The 19,338-nt window shown below is 46.0% G+C and overlaps 1 protein-coding gene across 2 annotated transcripts in view; it reads right to left on the bottom strand.

The window, feature by feature from the left end:
• Positions 1–1,892: 1,892 nt before the first annotated feature.
• The window catches only part of LRBA (LPS responsive beige-like anchor protein), a 520,386-nt gene continuing 502,940 nt past the window's right edge, over positions 1,893–19,338 (bottom strand). For both annotated transcript variants that reach the window (XM_054562615.1, XM_054562626.1), the window contains exons 54-57: positions 10,812–10,913; positions 7,850–8,046; positions 4,367–4,518; positions 1,893–2,933 (exon numbers count right to left, since the gene is read on the bottom strand). In XM_054562615.1, coding sequence (XP_054418590.1) covers positions 2,843–2,933; positions 4,367–4,518; positions 7,850–8,046; positions 10,812–10,913 — 542 coding nt within the window. In that variant the 3' untranslated portion in view covers positions 1,893–2,842. The remainder of the gene's footprint in view (positions 2,934–4,366; positions 4,519–7,849; positions 8,047–10,811; positions 10,914–19,338) is intronic.

Raw genomic sequence — 19,338 nt, 5'->3', positions numbered from 1 at the left:
GGGGATGTGCTGGTGAATGTGGGTTATACAGGTTTTGAGATTAATCCGTTCTGTGTTTGTGGACACACTTTGGCCTAATGTGATGTCACATGGTGACGTAAGGCGATGGGGCTAGTAGCTACTCCACGATTCTTCCAACTGCTCTTGATGCAGAGGGATCTGCACTGTTGGTCGCTGTGTTCTTCACCAGTGATGGGATGCAGGCAGGGCTGACGCAGGAGGACCAAGCCAGGTCCACAACCTGCGTGGCTCGCTCTTGAAACCCCAGCCCGGAAAAACGTGATGATACGTAGTGAGAACCTCTCTCCTTGAATTCCTGTCTTGGTAGATCAGGTATGTTGCCTACTGTTTTAACTCAATTATATTTGCTGAAAGGGTGCAAAGTGGACGTGTGGTCTGGCTGCACGTGGGATTTCCTGGCCACCGCCTGCAACCTTTATCTGCAAAACCTCTCCTCTCTCACCGACCCTCTGACACGAGGTGGGAGGACACGTGGCACCAGGTATGTGTGGTCAGGCCCCTGGCCCTTTGGCTCTGCTCTTGGAGCTCAGTGGAAAAGGGCAGCCCTGGGTGTACGTTCCTGACCTCATTCCCCGCTCTCCCCGACCTCACAGCGTCTTATGGTTCCCGTGCAGACACTGTGAATCTTGTCCTGTATGCTAGGCAATAGAGCTGAGGTACAATGGTATTCCCGGGGCACAATGGCTCCCCTTTGCTGAGCTGCTGTATGAGCACGTGCGTTCGTGGGGGCCCGCTGCACCTCGCGACTGAAATGCTCACCCGGGAGTGCTCCGCCCTCTGAGTGTGCTGGTGCGCGTGTCCGACCTTTACCGCCTCCGTTCCCCAAGCCTTCCCGCTCCCGTGGGGATCTGCTGGCGTTTCTTACGTGACAGAGCCTCAAGGACACGATTGGCACTCTTTCAGAGAGTCAATACTCTCAGGGAGGGAAATTTTAATTTCTCGAGGCGATGTGTCCTAAAACCAGCTGCTATCGCTGACGCACGGCACTTTTGACTGCATCCCTCAGTGAGCCTGCTGCCGCATTTCCCACCTGTGTGGGGTTCATCCAGTTTAATCCCCAGCCAAGTCAACGCTGATTTTTTTTCCTAATTGGTTTACATTTATTTAAAGTAATATATATTTTAAAAGAGTTAAAATTGGATAAATGAATGTTGAGTAAACCCTATCAAATATGGTACTACACAGGTTCTATCATTAAGAAGCTGTTGTGTTGATGTTAGCTACATTTAACTGAAAATTCAGTTAATTTTCTATAGTTCTAATTTTTAAAAGTGATACAAAGGCAGTAGAGGCACTACTTTTCTTCTTAGGGTTCAGAGGGAGTTGCTTTATTAACTTTGCTTTAGGCTTGTATTATGGGATAGTTAAAGTATCTCATGCCTGGTACGTGACTGAGATAGTCCTAATTTTCTTCTCCCATTTTTCCAAGTGTGAGATCACAGGTTAAGATCAGTGAGGATGTTTGGCCAATTTACCGGTAATGTGGGTAGTTCTTTGATGCTAAGATGTACTTTCCCTCTCCCATATTTTACCAACTATTGTTTTCGATGCCAGGGTGGATTTTATTTGAGTCTATCGATGGTTGTTCAAAAATCTATGACTGAAACAGAGTTTGACCTGTTTTGTTTTGTTTGGGAACTATTTTACTGATGTAAAATTAGGAGTAAAAAGATTATTTCCAAAAACTCACTGACAAATGCATTTAAGTTTTCTGTCAAACTGAGACGTTCCATTCCAAACCTGTGCTTTCAGGAAAGAGCTGAGTGCACAGAAAGGCAGAAGGGGACCGTTAGGTGAGCTGCGAGAGAGACAGGCCCGATGTCAAAGTTCACAACATACAAAGAATTTATTTATGCAATACAGACCTTTTCTCAAGTATTTTTCACAGAATTCCACACAGCCGTCTACTAGAAAAGTAGAATTTCACAACACCAAAATAACATTGTTTCTCAGTACAAATTGCTAATCAAAAGTGGGGGGAAGGTAGTGGAATAGAATAGAAGGTAAAACAGGCGTTGCTTAATACAGCACCTGGTGGCCTCTGTTCTCAGACCCTGGGGGTGGGGCGGGGCGCTTTGGTGCTTGCAGCTTAAAGAAAAGCAAATGCTGTGAGCCCAAGACCATTTGCATTGTTTCATCTGGATGTGCTATGAAGATGACAAGTCAGGAAAACATTGTAAATATTTCACACTTGCTGTAACATCAGATCCTTTACATTAACCACACAATAAAATAGCTTCCCTCAAAACCATAATTTTCTAGGTCTAAAGCATGCTTGAAGAATAATGATAGAAATAATTCACTGAGATGTTTTAAATTACATTTACCATAATTTAAACATTACTATTTAAATCCCAGAAAAGTTCAGTGCTTAAGAAGCACAATTGTTTGGAAAAATACAGGACCCAAAGTACAGCATAAAACTCCCCTGATCCGGTATTATAACCCATTTCCCTATTGTTAAAATCATTTATTTCTCAAGATTATAGATAAACGGGAAGTGCTTTTAATATAGCTAGAATAAGTGGTTTTACTTACTCCACTGTATAGTCCCTTAATTGGTGAAAATAGACTTCTCATTATGACTAAAAATATAGATTTTTTTTAAAACTACAGAACCCAGCAGCCAGTTTTCTGCTTTGCTATATACCTCCCCCCCAAAAGTCAAGCAAAGTCTACAAAAATAGCAATTAACTTTAAAAAATATTTTGCTTCTTAGAGCAAATTTAAGTTACATTCAGGTGTGGTAGCTATTTCTAAGAAGAGATGCTCAGGGCGCCTCCCCTGTGGGGGCGGAGTACGGCCAGTGCCCCGCCTCGCGTCAGTAGCGGGTCTGGTACTCGTGGTGCCACCGGTTGAAGTCATTGTAGAACACGACGATGCTCCCTGAGGCCATGCCGGAAATGATGCACCTGGGAGGGGCCCGGGGAGAAGGCAGGGAGGTTTAGACATCTGTGTATTTCCTAGGGGTCTGTTACTAAAGGAAGCCTGGCCCTCCCCAGATCTGTGAGGTAAAGGCAGAAGACAGTGGTCAGAGCGCAGTGTGTGAGGGTGTGCCTCTGGTGGCTGCCACGCAGCCCTAAGAGAGCCCTAAGAGAGTCCCCCATCCGCCAGGGACCTAAGCCACGGCTGCCCTTCTATCGTAAACACAGCTGGCGCCGGCAGGGTGAGTGAGCATGGCCTGGCCAGGTCTCAGAGCCCAAGGAAGGGGTCCCAGGCTCAAAGTCGCTGCTGGCGGGCGAAGGCCATGTCCCTCGCAGCACAATGGGTCACGGAGGTGGCCGCTGAGGCTGGGGCTGCTGCTCGCTCTCCCGTCCCCGGGAAGGCGGTGCAGGCAGAGGGGTGCCTCAGGGAGCCTCTCCGAGGCGCGGCCTGTTGCCTTAGACCGTCTCTGGCCGAGTACTTAGGGCTCCCATTCAGCGCCCTTCTGAACACCACCTATCAGAGTTAGGAACTAGAACGTGTCACTACACAAAGTCACCTCAACACAAGAGAGACGAAAAAGCTCTAAGACATAGTGAAATGGCAGAAGTCAGGCATTACTTTACATGCCAACAGACTAAATACCCCAATCAAAAGGCAAAAACTGGCCGAATGGATTAAAAATCATCACATGTACGCCGGCCATGAGAGACTCACTTGAGCAGGCTGCGAGGGAAAGGAGGGGGAAAGACAGTCCACGCAAACAGGAATGAGAAGAGCGCTGGGTGGCTGCACTAGCGTCAGACCAAACCGGGAGAGAGACAAGGGCACTGTACATCCATGTAAAGCTCCGTTCATCCAGGAGCTAAACTGGAACTAAGAACATGTGTCAAACACGGTGGTGACAGCTGTGTGACAGTGTGAATGCAGTTAATGCCACTGAATAGGATCCCCAAAAATGGCTTAAATGGTAAATTTTATGTCACCAGACACACAAATTGGGAACTAAAATGAGCGACTATAAAGAGGAAATGAGATACCAGATAAAAATGATCACCCTCAACTTTACCACATGGGGGGTTTCAGGAAACAAGCCTGATCTCTCGATGGGATCCTTAGGAACAGAGATACAGGCATTTTATTGTTCAGAGCTTAAAATGTTATTAAGGAAGAGGTACTTTAAGAAATATAAAGGCTTGGCAGCAACGTCACTGGAGCCTTTGCTACTCAAGTCTCGTCTGGCCTGGGAGAGTTGGCCTCTGTCCACGGCAGCCATGCCGTCGGAGGGAAAAACCACGCTTTCTAAATGGGCTTGGAAACCCAGTATCCCTTGGCTTTCTCACTGCACAGGTGCCCCCATCCCTGACCCCTCCCTGTGCCCTCTGCGGTCCATGCCCTCCAAGGACCACGAGCCTCACGTTACCTCTGGTCATAGGACAGGGCCATGGCCCGGATCCCGGCGTCGCAGCCTGGGTAGGCGAAGAGCTGCTTGAGGTCAGACACCTGCCAGACCACGACCACGCCATTGTCCCCTCCGGTGAGCAGGTACTGCCCGTCCCGGCTCAGCTGGATGGCCTGTGAGAGAGAGCAATGCCCCGTGAGACTGGGTTCTAGGGGGACCTTGCCTGAGGGTGAGGACTTCCTCCTCGAGCAGCTGTGGCGGTGGGGGGCGGGGCAGGCAGCAGTGCTCCTGAGTGTTTAGGAAATCAGGAGTCGTGGGAAGCTTGGACATTTCTCAAAATCAGAGGCAGGCGGCGCTTGAGTCTTAATCGGTGAATGTGGTGGACTGGGACCAGCACCTCGGCAGGCATCCTGGGGACAGGCTGAGTGCTTTTGTGCCCAGGCGGGCCACCTGTCCCTGTACGGCCCGCTGCCCTCAGGGCTATGCCCCAGGGGAGGGGGCCCACAGCACTAGCACCGTTGCCGGGCCCGGGGGCTCTGCGTCGGGGCGCTGCACCTTCCCGGGGGAGGCCACCCCAGGCCAGGCATCTTCTCCCCGGGAATGAGCGCTGCCAGTGGGGGTCACTGCAAACGGGCCAGAGGTGGACCAGCGCCTGTTTTTATGACTTTCCACATTTTTTTTTACCACTTAGGAAAAAGAATGTTTCATGATAGGTGAAAATTACATAAATTCAAATTTCACTGTGCAGACCCCGTGTCCTGGGACAGAGTCACCCTCTCGTTTACAGCGACTTAGCCACATGCTCACAAGAGAACAGGGAGCCTGCGGGCCGAATGCAGGTGCTGTCCGTACCTTTAGAGAAAAACAGTGAGGGGACATGGGACTTCAAAACGTTGCTGCAAACATCTGTAAGCTTCCGTCCACCTGTGCTAGCAAGCCAGAGAGAATAAATCTACTTCTGATACATGTATTTACACTCAAGAGTTTTAGTGTTGTTGCCTTAAGTCTTTACCCTCTGACAATGTTTTTTAGGTCATAGAAAAGTAAGGATTTGTCTCATAGCCATTCAATTCACATTCACATAAATACCAATTTTTTTTCGGTGATCACTTAAATATAGCTTACTTTCAAGAACACACACCAGAAAAATCAAAGAGCTATGTGTGGAAGACAGTTGCGTAGGAAAAGTATTGTCTAAATCAAAACCAAATGTAAACAGTAAGACTTTTCAATGTAAGTACAAATCAGTATCTTAGTCCTCCCTCCACTTGACAAATGGCAATCTCTAGGGGGTGTCTGGGAACGGCAAGGAAGACTACGACCAATGATTATTTGCTACACTTAAAAAATTCAGCTGATGAAAACCCATTAACCTTCTGGTTGTGGTTCACTAGAGTTTTATACTTCAGGCTTTTTTACTGGGTAAGTGCTATATTAAAACAAATTAAAACCATTAATCTTTAATTCTCTGTTGCAGTAGAGACTCTCTAACCCTAGTTCTGTTTGAAATTATGTTAAACCTGGACTTTTAAGACTATACTTTTTATCAGCCTCCCAAACATTAGAACAGGGCAGATGCCCGCCAAGGTGAAAAACATTTCCTGGGCCTTTCTCGGGAAGGACTTGTCTAATCCTCCCGAAGGCGAGAGCAGGGCAGCGTTTCCAGACCAGCATCCCGCCCTCCAGCCAAACCGGGTTCCCAGAGAGGACAGACGGCACAGCCCGGCACCCAGGGCGGCGGGGTGACTTTCAGAAGCCCTCAGAGACACCGTGGTCCTCGCCCCCTTGGAGTCCCCAGTGCCACTGCTCCGCGGGGTGAGGGGCTCCCCGAGGACCCAGCGCTGGGGGGAGGACCTTGTCGGGCCACACAGGGAGGAGGGCTCCCCAGCAGAGGGCCTTGCCATCTGGGCCTCCCCCCTGCTCCCCCAGCTTCCTTCTCTTCCCCGGCCTGACCTCCATTCACCTCACCTGCCTCTTCTCTCCACTCTCACCTCTCCTCTCTCCCACGCTCCCCCCTCCCTGTTCTCCCTGCCAGGCAAGCTCACTAATCACACCAGCCGGCACATCCTAGTTAGGGTGATAAAGTACAACAGTGTTGGGGGAAAAGCAATGGATTGTTTAAGCCTAAAACCCAGTGGGAAACAGCAGAGGGAAAAAGCAGCGGCTACGGGGCAGAGGGGGAATGCGGCGCAGGGACAGCCCACGGCAAGCCTCCGGTGCGGACGTGCCGCAGAAATTGTTTTAGCCAGCGCGGGATTTCAAATTATTTTACAGATTTATTAGTGTAGCTGACAATATAATCGCAACTCAAAGTGACAGATGATCAGCATTATTATTCTAAAGAGGAAAGGAAAACCCTCCGATGTGTACTTGGTTTAAATGAAGTGTTACGGGAGGAAGGGCGCAGCCCAAGCGCAGCCCGGGTGTGTCTGGCGCGCCTTTGGGGAGGGGCGGCTGACGCCGCGGGGACACACCAGTGGGCAGCTCTCGGGGCTGCGCTGAAAAACCAGAAACCGATCCTGGGAAAGAAAGCAGCACGGGCCCTCGATTACATCATGTCATCTATACTTAGGGTTTTTGTTCCAGCCCTGTTTTTACCTGAGAGAAGGGGGTGACCAGACTAGATCTGGGAGACTCTATGTCATCTAAGTTGCCCTGGGTCAGGAATAGCCATCGCCAAAATGTCAGGCTCAGCGGACAGAGGCCTTCGCAACCCCCTCCCCACCGTCTGTCCAGCACACAGTACACACTCACTTCCAGCCTCGCCCTGGATAACGACGGAGACACCAGAGCACACTGTCCCGCAGCCTCCACCCAGGGGACCTGGGAAACAGCTCTCCAAAGTGCAGCCCTTACTCTGTTCTTCAGCCCAGTGCTCACAGAGCCCTATCTTGAAATGAAGCAAGAGTCCAGAAGGCTCACCAGCATTACCGTTTCTTGCCCAGCAAAAGGCTAAAATGGTGGCCTTGTTCACACCGGAATCTGAAGCCCAGCTCCCTTACCTTGGCGATTTGGGTCTTGTTACCCACAGAGAAGTCTGAAACTAGTCTGAATAGTCATAATCCCTCCCACTCCCACCATTAGCCTCAAAAGAGGAGACAGTAACAGGGGTACTCTACTGCATTAGCTTAGATTTGATACTCAGAAAACAACAACACAGTTAACTTTTTCAGAAACAAAAACCAAAAAAAAAAAAAAGAACCGTGCCATTGACAGCCATCCAGAACGGCTTCACATGACCTTGAGCAACCTCTTCCGCCAAAGGGGGGCGCACTTCACGGTCACCCGAAGCCCAGAGCACCCTCGCTGAGCAGTGCGCTGGACACCCTGGGCTCCGGGAGGCACATAAGCTGCGTCCAAGGGCCATCAGATCTTTTTTTCTTTCTTGACACGGAAGAGAGAATATCAGCAACTCCACAGGGGTTTCTCTAAGGAACCCTGTGTCCCTCACATGCCACACTCGGAAGTAAATTCTCAACTTCTGAAAAGCCTGTAGGCACTCACCCTTATGTTATCGTCTGTTTCCACAGTGGCCTGGAGTTTTCCATTCACGCTGAAGGTGCAGAAGAAACCAGTTTCATAGAATATGACGCAATGACCCTCTCTTGAAGCCTGAATGAGTTTTGGTTTCAGGCAGTTTTCAGGACCCTCCAAAGTCCTTAACAAGTCTCCATTCATGGAATGTATGAGACATGGTCCTTCTGAAAAAGAGGAGAAACAAAAGGCAAAATTCAGTTTTTAAATGGGAACAAACAGGACCTGACCCTGAGCCCAGATCAGAGTGTTACAGAACCGCGGCACCGTGGCAGGCAGCCTTAAAAACCAGAAGTTCCGCAGAGGGCACTCTGCACCGTGTCCTCTACATGCAGGCCGGGCCTCGCCCTCCACCAGGGAGAGGAGAGCAGAGTCACATGCGGTCAAGTCCATTTCCCCTCCAGAGACAAGAGTCACTCTATGAAAGTCATTATGCCAAGGGAGGATTAAAAGCTGGAGGAGTTCAGAAAGGAACAGGATGAATGTCAAATCCTAGAGGAGCTCCCACTCCCAGGAAGGCTGGGCTGCCACTGGCCCCAGTCTGGCCCTCCAGGGGTCCTGGTGGTGGGAGCACTGGGCCTGTGTGGGGAGGACTCACGGGGCAGCTTCTGAAGGCCTTGGCGGTGTCCCCTCCCCCAATCGCTACTCTATTGTGAGAGAAGGTCCCTGATGCCACCTTCTCACCACCCCCCCCAGATGAATTCACTTAGAGATCCTTTGCCGCTTCCCCTTGGCAGCAGAGCCCACCTCCCTGCTGCCCCGCACCCCAGGCCTGCAGCAGCCTCTAGGGCTCCGGTCCCCAGGCTGTCCCCCCTGCTGAGAGGCTTGAGGGACACCAAGAGCTGGGGAATAGCCCACAAGTATCAGAGCTTTGCATTTCTTTTGTCTGCTTCATGCAAAACAGGGGAGCAGGTTGTAAGAGGTGTCCCAGTCTGACGAGAGGACGAGGATGAGAGGGAGGGTAACTGGACCGTGTGCCTGCCTGCTCCCCAGGCTGCGTCACCCGTGGCCACCGGCATCCCCGCCTGGTCCCCACAGGACCACTGAAAGCAGGCCCTTTTGAAAAGGCGGCTCTCAGCGGTTTCTTGACCACTCAGAGAATGGGTAGGTTTTCAGTGTCCGCAAATGTAGGTGGTCTGGGCTTTGCACAGCACCAAGGGAAATGGATGTCAGGGATCGCTGTTTAAATGACATCAGTCCTTCAACTCCGCAGCTATTCAAATCTCAGCTATCACACTAACAGCACACAGTCCAGACTGCTGTGTAAATAGCAGCCGTGCGTTGTGGCTGGTGACCAGGCATGTCACCATTTTAAGCCTGTCAGGGAGTCAGGGGGCAGTCACTGTGGACGCTTCTCAGTACATTCAGGCAGCAAACCAGATAGCTGTGCGGCCTCCCGGTCTCCAGCGATACACCCTGTCCCACTTTACAGTCACGGCTCATCTCTGCAGAGGCCGGCCACCAGAGAAGAAACCGCAGTGAGAGGCAGAGTGACACACCCAGAAATGAGATCCGCAGGGGAACAGGAGCGGGGTCGTAGAGAAGGCTGGCTGGGGGGTGGTCACCCCACAAGACAGCGTGGCTCTGCAGCCGGAGGAGAGAAGCGAGGGTGGACTTCCTGCCTGCCTGAGGGCAGCGCTGTAAGGAAAAGGACGATGTCCCAGAAGGAGCAATGCCAGCAAACCCCTCCCCGCACCGGGGCCCCAGGGGAGAGCTCGTGACATTGAAAGCCCAGAAGACAGGCAGCTGGAGGCCGATCCCAAGGAGTGTGACCACTGCTCCGGGTCGGGAGAGGGTTCCCAGCAGCTCTGGTTCTCTGCGGGAGGGGTGGTGGCCCGTGCTGTTCAAAGTGCTTTCGGGAAGCTTTCACGGAGAAACAGAACACTAGCATTCGCAGGGTTTCTAACATCTCAGTTGCTAAGAGTGAGTTTTACTATTTTTCATGTCCACATATTTATATGTGTATAAGAATTTTCAATGTTTTGGCAAAAATTTTCGAAGTCTGTGGACCAATCATAAAATTTTCCATTGATTGTTAAACTCTTTCTGCATGGTTTTAGCTCACATAGTCATATTTAGGGTCCCACACCACCATGCAAAGCTAGGGCGGCCTGTAATACAACAGGTTCATTTTCCATATCTAACTGGTATCGCATATAGTCCAAAAACGCACATAAGCTCAGAATATATGAACTTGCTGGGTATAAGAAGGCAAAAATTCCCATCAGTGTAGAATTTTTGCTATCATTATTACTATATTTACTTGTTTTGACCAGCTAAATTTTTAAACACAATCCTTTGAACATTTAATAAGTCTTGTTACCTAGACTAAGTATTACAGGTGAAAACACATATAAGGTGACTCAAATAATCTGACTCCCCACGAGAAAAGCCTAAAATAAAATGCATGAGGCGAAAGTAGTTTTTCGCGCATTCAGACATCAGCTAGGGGAGCGGGACGGGGAAATGCAGACTATGACACTGAATAAACAACGGAACGGACACAGCCCATGCCTGGGCAGAGCCTGCTTTGTTGCGTGGGCTTAATATCTCTGGCCTAAATACGTGACGATCTTACTGGGACAAACTCCCGGGCAGAGCAGCTGACATAGCTTTCCACGCCACTCGGAGCCATCCTCGCTCCTGCCTAGTCCTGAGATTTGGAAGTTAGAACCGACGGGGTCAGGAGTTTCCGTTCAGGTGCGAGACGGAAGCCAGCCCAGCAGAGTTCAGGGGAATAAGCAGGTGCACAGAGACGTTCCTCATTCCCGCCTCCCTCCGTAGTGCGCCGCTGGGAAGCGAAGCCGTCTCTGCTGTCCCACGCGGGAGCCACTGGTCGTGTGTGAACAAGGGGGTACCTGAATGTGGCTGGTGCCGCCATGGAACGAAACCCAAACAGCACACACGTTTCATGCAAGTGCCACCGACTTACCTGTAGAACCGCTTAACACCAGGCCGAGCTCAGCGCAGACGGCTGCACAAGTGATCTCGTAGTCGTGGCCTGTCAAAATGGCCCGGGGCGTGGTGGTCCCACCTTTAGGAAAAGACACACAGAAAGGACCAGTTAATTCAAGTTCATGCAGGGGATTACCTCCCTCTGCTCAGATTAAATAACCAGCAATTTGTTCCTCATTCCCGTAATGTCTAAATCTTTCACTTGTATTTCAGGAATTTGTCCAAAAACCCTATTTCAGAACAAGATCCAAAAGATATGTCATAGTTTGAGGACCACTTTTTTGTTAAATTTTTAATCCTTGATTATCAGGCAATGGTTGAAATCTCAGTATAAAGTCAGTAAGAAGCCTGCATTATAAAATGCTTCATATACTTTCCCAATATATATGTAAGACCCTTGGTTAGATGACTGATGGATAGATGACTCTAAAAGTCGGGAACAAGGCTTGATTTGCGTTTCAAAGAGAAGCAGCCGCCTCGTCCTTCTCAGCCCTCTGCCTGGGCCGCGGGCCATTGGCTTGGGCTAGGATTCGTGCTGTCTCCAAGCAGCTCCTCTCTGAAACAGCTATTATCTTTACTAAGCTCATGTCTTTTCCTGATGTGTAGATCTCAGAGTATATTTCTCTGCGACTCAGTCAAAGAGCAAAGAGAAAAAGCCTCTTACATGTTATCCTGCTGACAGGGCTTGAAAATCGGGGAGGGGTGAAGAGGGCGGCGGAGGACCGCCCAGAGAAGGGGAGCCGCTGCAGCGCCCTCCGCAGGCGGTGGGAGCCATCCTGCACCTCGGCCCGGACCGAAGGGAAAACTGGCTGGCTGGTGAGAAACCCACCCGCAACTGGGCGCGCAGCAAAGGAAAGGAAAACGATGATCAAGGGCCACGTTTGTGGCCTGATGCACCCATGGCCCAAGGAGAAACTGAACTTCACATTCAAACGGGAGGGTGCTATTTTCACAGTAAACTAGTCCTCTCCTTTTATATGAGTCACTGAGGACCAAGACACAAATAGCCTTTATAAACGGGAGTAGGGAGCAGGATTGTTAGCATTCTTAGATTTCCTTGATCTGGACTGGTTTTACAGTACTACTGATAAGTGATTCTGTGTAATCCAAATGGGGCAAAAACGCCCGGAAAGTAGGTCACTACTTTCTGCGGAAAAGGATAGTGTGTCATCCTAACCCCAGACACCGGGCTGTCCTTGGAAAGACCAAAAAATTAACTCCAAAGCAGTGGTTTTTACGGTGGGCCAATAGGTTCTCTGAAATACCATGCAAAATATATGTATAAGCCTATGCTGCTCTGCGGGGGGGTAGGGGGGGTAAGGAAAACAGGTTTCACTGAAGGCACAGAGCCCCATGACCAAGTGCAGGCGGGCGCCTCTGCTACAAAGACGCTTCACGGGAGCCCGCAGCGACCTCACATCGGGCCGCTACATGTGATCACTACAGTGTGCGACAGGGCCCCGATGACAGCGGTGTCCGCAGTGACCGTCGCAGCCTGTGAATGAGATGTAAGGAGAAGCGCGGCGTGTCACACTCCGCCCCACACTGGCTGCGCGCTGCGCTGAGACCCCGGAGCCGGCCTGCGTGCTTAGTGACAGAGGGAGCCCTCAAAAGACCTAGGAAAAGGCCGAGGGGTGGGAGCACAAGATTGGTTTCATTTCACCCCAAGTTTAAAAACTTCTTTGGGGAGGGAAACCTACCCTAATGACAAAGTTTACTTGACATTTTCCAAACAAAAAATTTGTCACAAGGGCAACTTCCCCCCCCACTTAAAAAGTACACAAAGTTGGGGAAATTTTTAAGAAAAGAAACACATAATTTAAGCCAAACTGAATTACTTAATTTTCTGTTAGAGATAAGCCTTGCCACAAAAATGAGAAATAGATGTTACATTTTTTTAAAAGTTGCCAGTAATTTAGCCCTCAACTCATGGTTTCTCTCTTTCCTAAGATCCTCTACATTCCACAAAAATACCTACCATGTTATCTTTGAAATTAATGTCTAATTATATCAGCAACATTAAAATCATTAAAATCTAAGGCATACATTTTCAGTGACTGCTCCTTTTCTGTTTTCCTAAGTTACCATCGTAGGGGGTGAGTGGGTGAGATCTGTGTTTTCATTTGAACTGTCTTGGAATTTCTCAATGGCACAGGAAGGTTTGAAGGGAAACTGATGGTAACTGAAAACAATCTAAGTGAGAGCCAAAGCAGACGCGGCGCAGGGACAACGGCAGGCCCAGGGCCGCCGGCCCTTGAGCATGCCAGCGTTCCCTCTCTGTTTTCTAGACCTAAGGGTATTTTCTCAGGAACGCGGGAAGTGAGAAGACTGCTGTCAACTGTATTTCTTTAATGTTAAAGAGTTGAAATAATGAGAATTTCTATGACTATAGAGCCAGAGTTCAGATAGCCTTGTGATTAACCCCATAAAGTGGGATAAAGTATAAGCATTCCTTTTTGTAAACTCATAATTAAAAAAAATTAAAACTTAAAAAAAAATGCTTTACCTGCAAAATACTAGATTCCAATTATCTACACTATACCAATCATTTTTCCCTCCCAAAATCAGCGTGTGTGCGTGCACACACACACACACACACACACTATGTAATTTCAAAACTGAACAAAGATTTTTCTTTTCCTAGGACCCGATCTCCAAATAAAGAACTGTTCAATGCTAGGACTTTGGCTTCAAAATTTGGCTAAATATTCTCTAACCCAGGAAGCAGGTCAGACAGTTCAGGAAATACGGCGGGGTAGGGGGGAGGGGGAGGAAAAGAAAAATAACAAATTAAAAGCGTAAGGGTAGACTTATAATCATTGGGTTCTTCTCAGGTAACTGGTTTCACAAACTGACTGGGTTTCCAGTAAAAGATTGTGCTAGTTAACTTCCCTCCCTTCAGGAAATGCACATTAATGGGCTTTAAAAATCCACCTACAACTCTGTAAGGAGAAATGTCATTTCCTCTAAGAAAAGCTATTTCTAGTCCTGTTTAAAGACTGACCTTTGTATTCCCTTATGATCTGCTGTGTGGACTTAGTGAGTAGTCTTTTTTTTCTCATTAAAAAATCTGTCCAAAATAAACACTTGTTGGATTTTTACAAATGCCAAGAGACCAAATATTTTAAATATTAGTATTCTACTACAGCAAACAGAATTATATGATACGGGATTTAAACCGAGTAAGTCCAAACTAAGTTCGACAGGTATTTCCAGAACTACTTAGGATGAAATTACTACTATGGGCAGGGGCGTCATCGGAGGCAGAACACAGGCGTGCGAAAACAGGGCTCACAGGATCTAGTTCCCTGTAGTCACGTGGTTGTACATCGTCCTGACTCACATAAAGGAAGGGCAAAGCCCCTATGTATCTGTGTATATTTCTGCTTGCAAAGCCGAGAAACAAAATCTAGGGACCATCCAACTCCGTCCCCCTGAAGCACTCACCTAGCCCTGCCCCTCCCAGCCACTTGTTGGCGCACAGAGTTAATTCCAAGGGGCGGGGGGGGGGGGAATCAGCGCAAAGACGACAATACTGGCCATATGCTCCCTTTTCAAAGACTCCCCCGCCCCAAAGCTATCACCATCCCTCATCGAAGTCTCCAAATCAAATAAATAACAAGGGGAGAAAAAGTCTTCTGGAAAATATCAGGCTAATTCTTTGATAAAAATTTGCAGTAGTGAATGGATACAAAAAGTCTCTACTTTTACTCTCTGAGATAGTAGGATCTACCAAAAGTTCGGTCACAAAGCAGAACAGATTCCCTTAAGAACCTTTAAAGTCTTAGTGCTTGAAAAATCGTCATGGCTTTCAATAAAGCTGGGAGAAAAATTTATCTTGCTGCTAGTTTAAGGGGCTACACTTCAAACTCATCTTAAAGAAAACTAAAAAGAGAAAGAGGATAGACTCTTGGACCGCTTTGAAAAGCTTGAGCAATTACTTCAAAGGAAAGGGTGTCTTTGTCCGGAGAGCAGGTTTATGACTACTGATGCAAATCCTAACCACGGGCTGAAAGGGATACTCGGTGCATCTTTATGGGCGGCCTTAAAGGAAGATGAACAAGTCAAAAGAGATTAAAGACAGTCCAAATCCCGCCACGCATACCCGCACACACCAGTTTTTACAGATGTGCTTTTCTCTGTACATAATAGTGCGCACCAGCACTACCTACAGACACCGCTGTGAGGACCCAGCCTGCATTTAGGCAGCATGAGGCCTTCACAGTGCCCATTTAGCATTTATATTGCATCTGCGTTTTAAAATATTAGGTGCAATGTTTTACACCGTTAGGCAGAATAACAAGTGTTCTTGTTAAAGGTGTTTCTTGGGCGTCCTCACAACACTAAGTGTATTTCTCTTATCAAATGGACTCTGAACCACTTAAAGTTGTACCTGAAAAGAAGAGAAGAGGAAACAGTAATTTCTTTAGTATCCTGCTAATAAATATCCAATGAGAAAAATATTTCAAAAGCTCTGTCTCCATTAAGGCAAACGGGATTAATAATCCAGGTAAAAATAGACCTCACACATGGTTTCTGACAAATTCTGAGTCACATTTTAAAAAATGAATCAAGTTCTTGGCATCATTCCTCAGTCTTATGAAAATTAAATTACCTTAAAATGCACTCAAAGTTCTCATTAGCCATTTAAATACGTTATTAGCAGCGAAAGAATCCCTTTATCCAGTCACCATTTTTCAATACACCAATTATAAAATGAAGTGCAGTTCAACATTTCCTTATTCTTAGTTTTGTAGAAATAAAACTAGTTCTCCCAATTAATGCTTAGATAGCAATTTTCAACCTTTTTTAAAAATCTCATGGCACATATAAACTAATTACTAAGATTCTGTGGCACACCAAAAATTTTTTTGCCAACCTGACCAAAAAAAAAAAAAAAGGTAAAATTTTGATTCATTCACACCAAACAGCTATTGTTGCAGTAGCTGTTGCCATTTTTTAAATTTGACAATCTAAGGAAAAAGAGGTCAGTGCCCCTGACTAAATAGTCAGGTATTGCATGTTCTAAAAATTCTCACAGCACACTGGTTGCAAATCGCTGGGCCAGAAGCTAATATTTCCCATTTGTTTACTCATTTATTCCTATAGTCATTCATTCACTTAGTAACATTCATTGGGTATGTACTATCTGCAGTGCACTGTGGAAACAAGGAGGGGAATAAAATATGGCCTGTATTAGTAAATCACTTGATTTTAAATGGTCATTGGATCAGGTTTTGCTGAACTTCCCATAAACCTGTAAATTTTATTTATTTATATATATATATATACATATATATATATATACATATGTATATATATGTATGTATGCATTTGGAAAGTTCTCTCCTTCCAAAAGCTGTACTATTACAGAAGTCTAAACTGTTTATTACAGCTGTGTTCTTAAACAAAACTAAATTTAACATTAATAAAGTCCTCAAATGAAAACTGATGCAATTTTCCATATTAATAAAATCTAACACCAAAATATGAAATCTGGTTTTGTTAAAAAAAATCATTTCAATAGAGTACTTATTTCAAAAGAACCTAAATACATAATTAAGTTATATATAGGTTTTTAAAAATCTAAGTATGGCATATTATATGCCAGTCATTTCCTAAAGATGGATAGTTCCATTTCACACATGCCTTTTGTTCCATTTTAATTACACTTTGACTACTTGAGAGCATTCACTGAGGGAAAAAAATCATATAAAGATTGAATACTCATCTTTCTCACGTGGCTCACAGTAATAGTAAAGCAAGAAAGAAAGTGATGTAACTGGAAATGAGGTCAGCTGTTAAATGTTTCTTAAACCTGTTCCATTCACATCCTAATTTTTCTTTAATTTTTATTGAATTTATTGGGGTGACATTGGTTAATAAAATTAAAAGGACTATTGGGAAAAAGGCCAGCCATTGTTAATATAATCAGAGCGGTTTGCACATCGATCGACCTAAGATGGCAGCCAGGGAGTGTGGACTGGAATGCACATGCATGAACAAGGACAACTTCATTGTACTACTCAGTGGGGGTGGTAGATCCAGTGGAGTAAGCATGTGTACTGCGTGGCCATTACATTCAAAATGAATGAGCGAGTAGAGCAATGAATCTGTATCAAGTTTGCAGTAAGCTTGAACATTTCTCCACGGGAACTATTTGGATAATCCAGAAGGCTGCAGCTACAGGCAGGCAACTGGTGATTGGCAGCTTCATCACGACAATACACCCGCTCATCCATCACATCTTGTGCAGTTTTTTGGTTAAACATCAAATCACCCAGGTGACTCAGCTCCCCTACAGCCCAGATTTGGTGTTCTGCAACTTCTGGCTTTTCCCAAAACTAAAATCACCTTTGAAGGGGAAGTGATTACAGACCATCAATGAGACTCAGGAAATAGGACATGGCAGCTGACGGTGATTGGGAGAAATGTGTGAGGTCCCAAGGTGCCTACTTTGAAGGGGACTGAGGCGTCATTGTCCTATGTACAATGTTTCTTGTATCTTGCATCTTCTTCAATAAATGTCTATTTTTCATATTACATGGCTGGATTCTTGTGGATAGACCTCATTGTATATAGGTTTCAGGACTACAATTCTATAATACATCATCTGTATATTTTATTACATGCTCACCACCCAAAGTCAAATCTCCTTCCGTCGTCCTTTATCCCCCCCTTTGCCCTCTCCTACCTCTTTCCACCTTCCTTTCCCTCTGGTGATCACCATGCCGTTGTCTGTGTGTGACATTTTTTTCCTTCATCTTTTGCACCCAGCTCCTGAGCCCCTTTTCCCTCTGACAGCTGCCAGTCTGCTCCTCTGTGCTTCCCAATTTTTCAATGGGCGTTATACACTATGGCTTAATTATGCCAAGAGAAACTATCTGAAATTTGTTCTGTTCATTCTATCTCAAGCAGCACTTCCCCCTCCTCTCCATTCATCATGGTCTCTTTGGTGAAAAAAAATGTTAATTTGGTTAAACATATAGAACACAGAAAAAAGTAGCTACATTGGGGTGTGGCAACCATCAGATAGCAAATTTGGGTAGCTGCTGCTTGTAAAAAAATATTCAAATTATTAATACAAGAAAAGATAATGGCATAAAAATCAACTATTATTAATAATCTTGGTTTATAATCTTTCTCCTTTCTATAGTATATATAATTATATATAATATACATGACATATAGCGCACACACACATATATATATATGTTTATGACAGTGGAATCATCCTCTAAGACTACATTAGAAAGTGGGTTTGTATAGGCATGTACCTACAATTGTATACATAAAGTAAAAACCTGAATGTACAATGAAAAAATACAAATCCTATCATGACATATACTTTCCTAAGAATGCAGTATAACAAAATCGTCTTCATATTGTCCTTTGTAGATACTGAGAGCTTTAGTGACAGGGACACGGTGTCCACCCAATAGTCCAATCGAAGCAAACTGAAAACGCAGTGCAGCTCAGTGCTTGAGAATGGTGCCGCGGGCCGAGCTCTGCGACCCGCCTCAGGCAGGTTCTCACAGTTACAGTGCGAGGCAGGCGCTTCAAGGTCAGGGGAAAAGGCAAGGTGTATTTATAATCCCTCTGTGACTCAGCTATAAAACAAGGGCAACAGTAGTTCCCGCACAGCACTGCTGTGAGGGCTAAGGAGCTGGCATGCGAAGTGCCCAGCATGGCGCCCGGCACGCGGAAGCACCGGTAAGTGGCACCCAGTCAGCAGCATGATGCATATTTTCACCCTCTGTTGTAGGCACTCCTTTCAGCAAAAGTATGATATCTAATTTTGTGCAGCATAATGCCAATTAGAGAGGCTCTTCATTTTTTTTTTTCCTGGTCAAGAAGAAAATAGACCTTAGGTTCTAGAAATTATGCTTTGATTTCTCCCATTCATCGTTTTCTTAGACTTTCCAACCTTACCTGACCAACCATATAAATTCTGATACAACTACTTATACCTAGAAGCATTGAGCAGGAAGAGATGGTACATTACAATAATTAGGTATTTTTCTCCCAAATATCTTTATTGTCTCTTATTACCAAAATAATACATATTTATCAAAAACACTAAGATAGAAAACTGTAAAGAATAAGATGAAAAACTGCCTCCAGAGTCCACTATCTGTCTATAAATAACCAATGCTAACCCTTTGCTGGCTACCATTCTAGATATTTTTCTACGCAAAATATACACAGAACTCAGGGTATACACATATGGACAAAGATATTTAAAATATATTATATTGTACATGTAGGTTGGTGATCTTTTACACTTAACAATTAAGAGAGTATATCCTTCCATGTCAGTATCACAAATCCAAATACATTAATGGCTATAAAGCATTTCATTGTGTGGATCTACCAGCCTTAACTAATGTACTTATTTCTTCTTACTCTCTTGAGATTTTTCATTTTTGATTCCCCATTAAGGGACTTGTCTCTAGCTCTAATTCAATGGTAGCTTCTGTAGCTGCATATGGGCGTCTAGTAAC

The sequence above is a fragment of the Pteronotus mesoamericanus genome, unplaced genomic scaffold (genome assembly GCF_021234165.1).
Source record: "Pteronotus mesoamericanus isolate MK-2021 breed Mesoamerican mustached bat unplaced genomic scaffold, CSHL_Meso_final contig_163, whole genome shotgun sequence".
NCBI lineage: Eukaryota > Metazoa > Chordata > Mammalia > Chiroptera > Mormoopidae > Pteronotus > Pteronotus mesoamericanus.
This window is presented reverse-complemented; position numbering and strand designations above follow the sequence as displayed.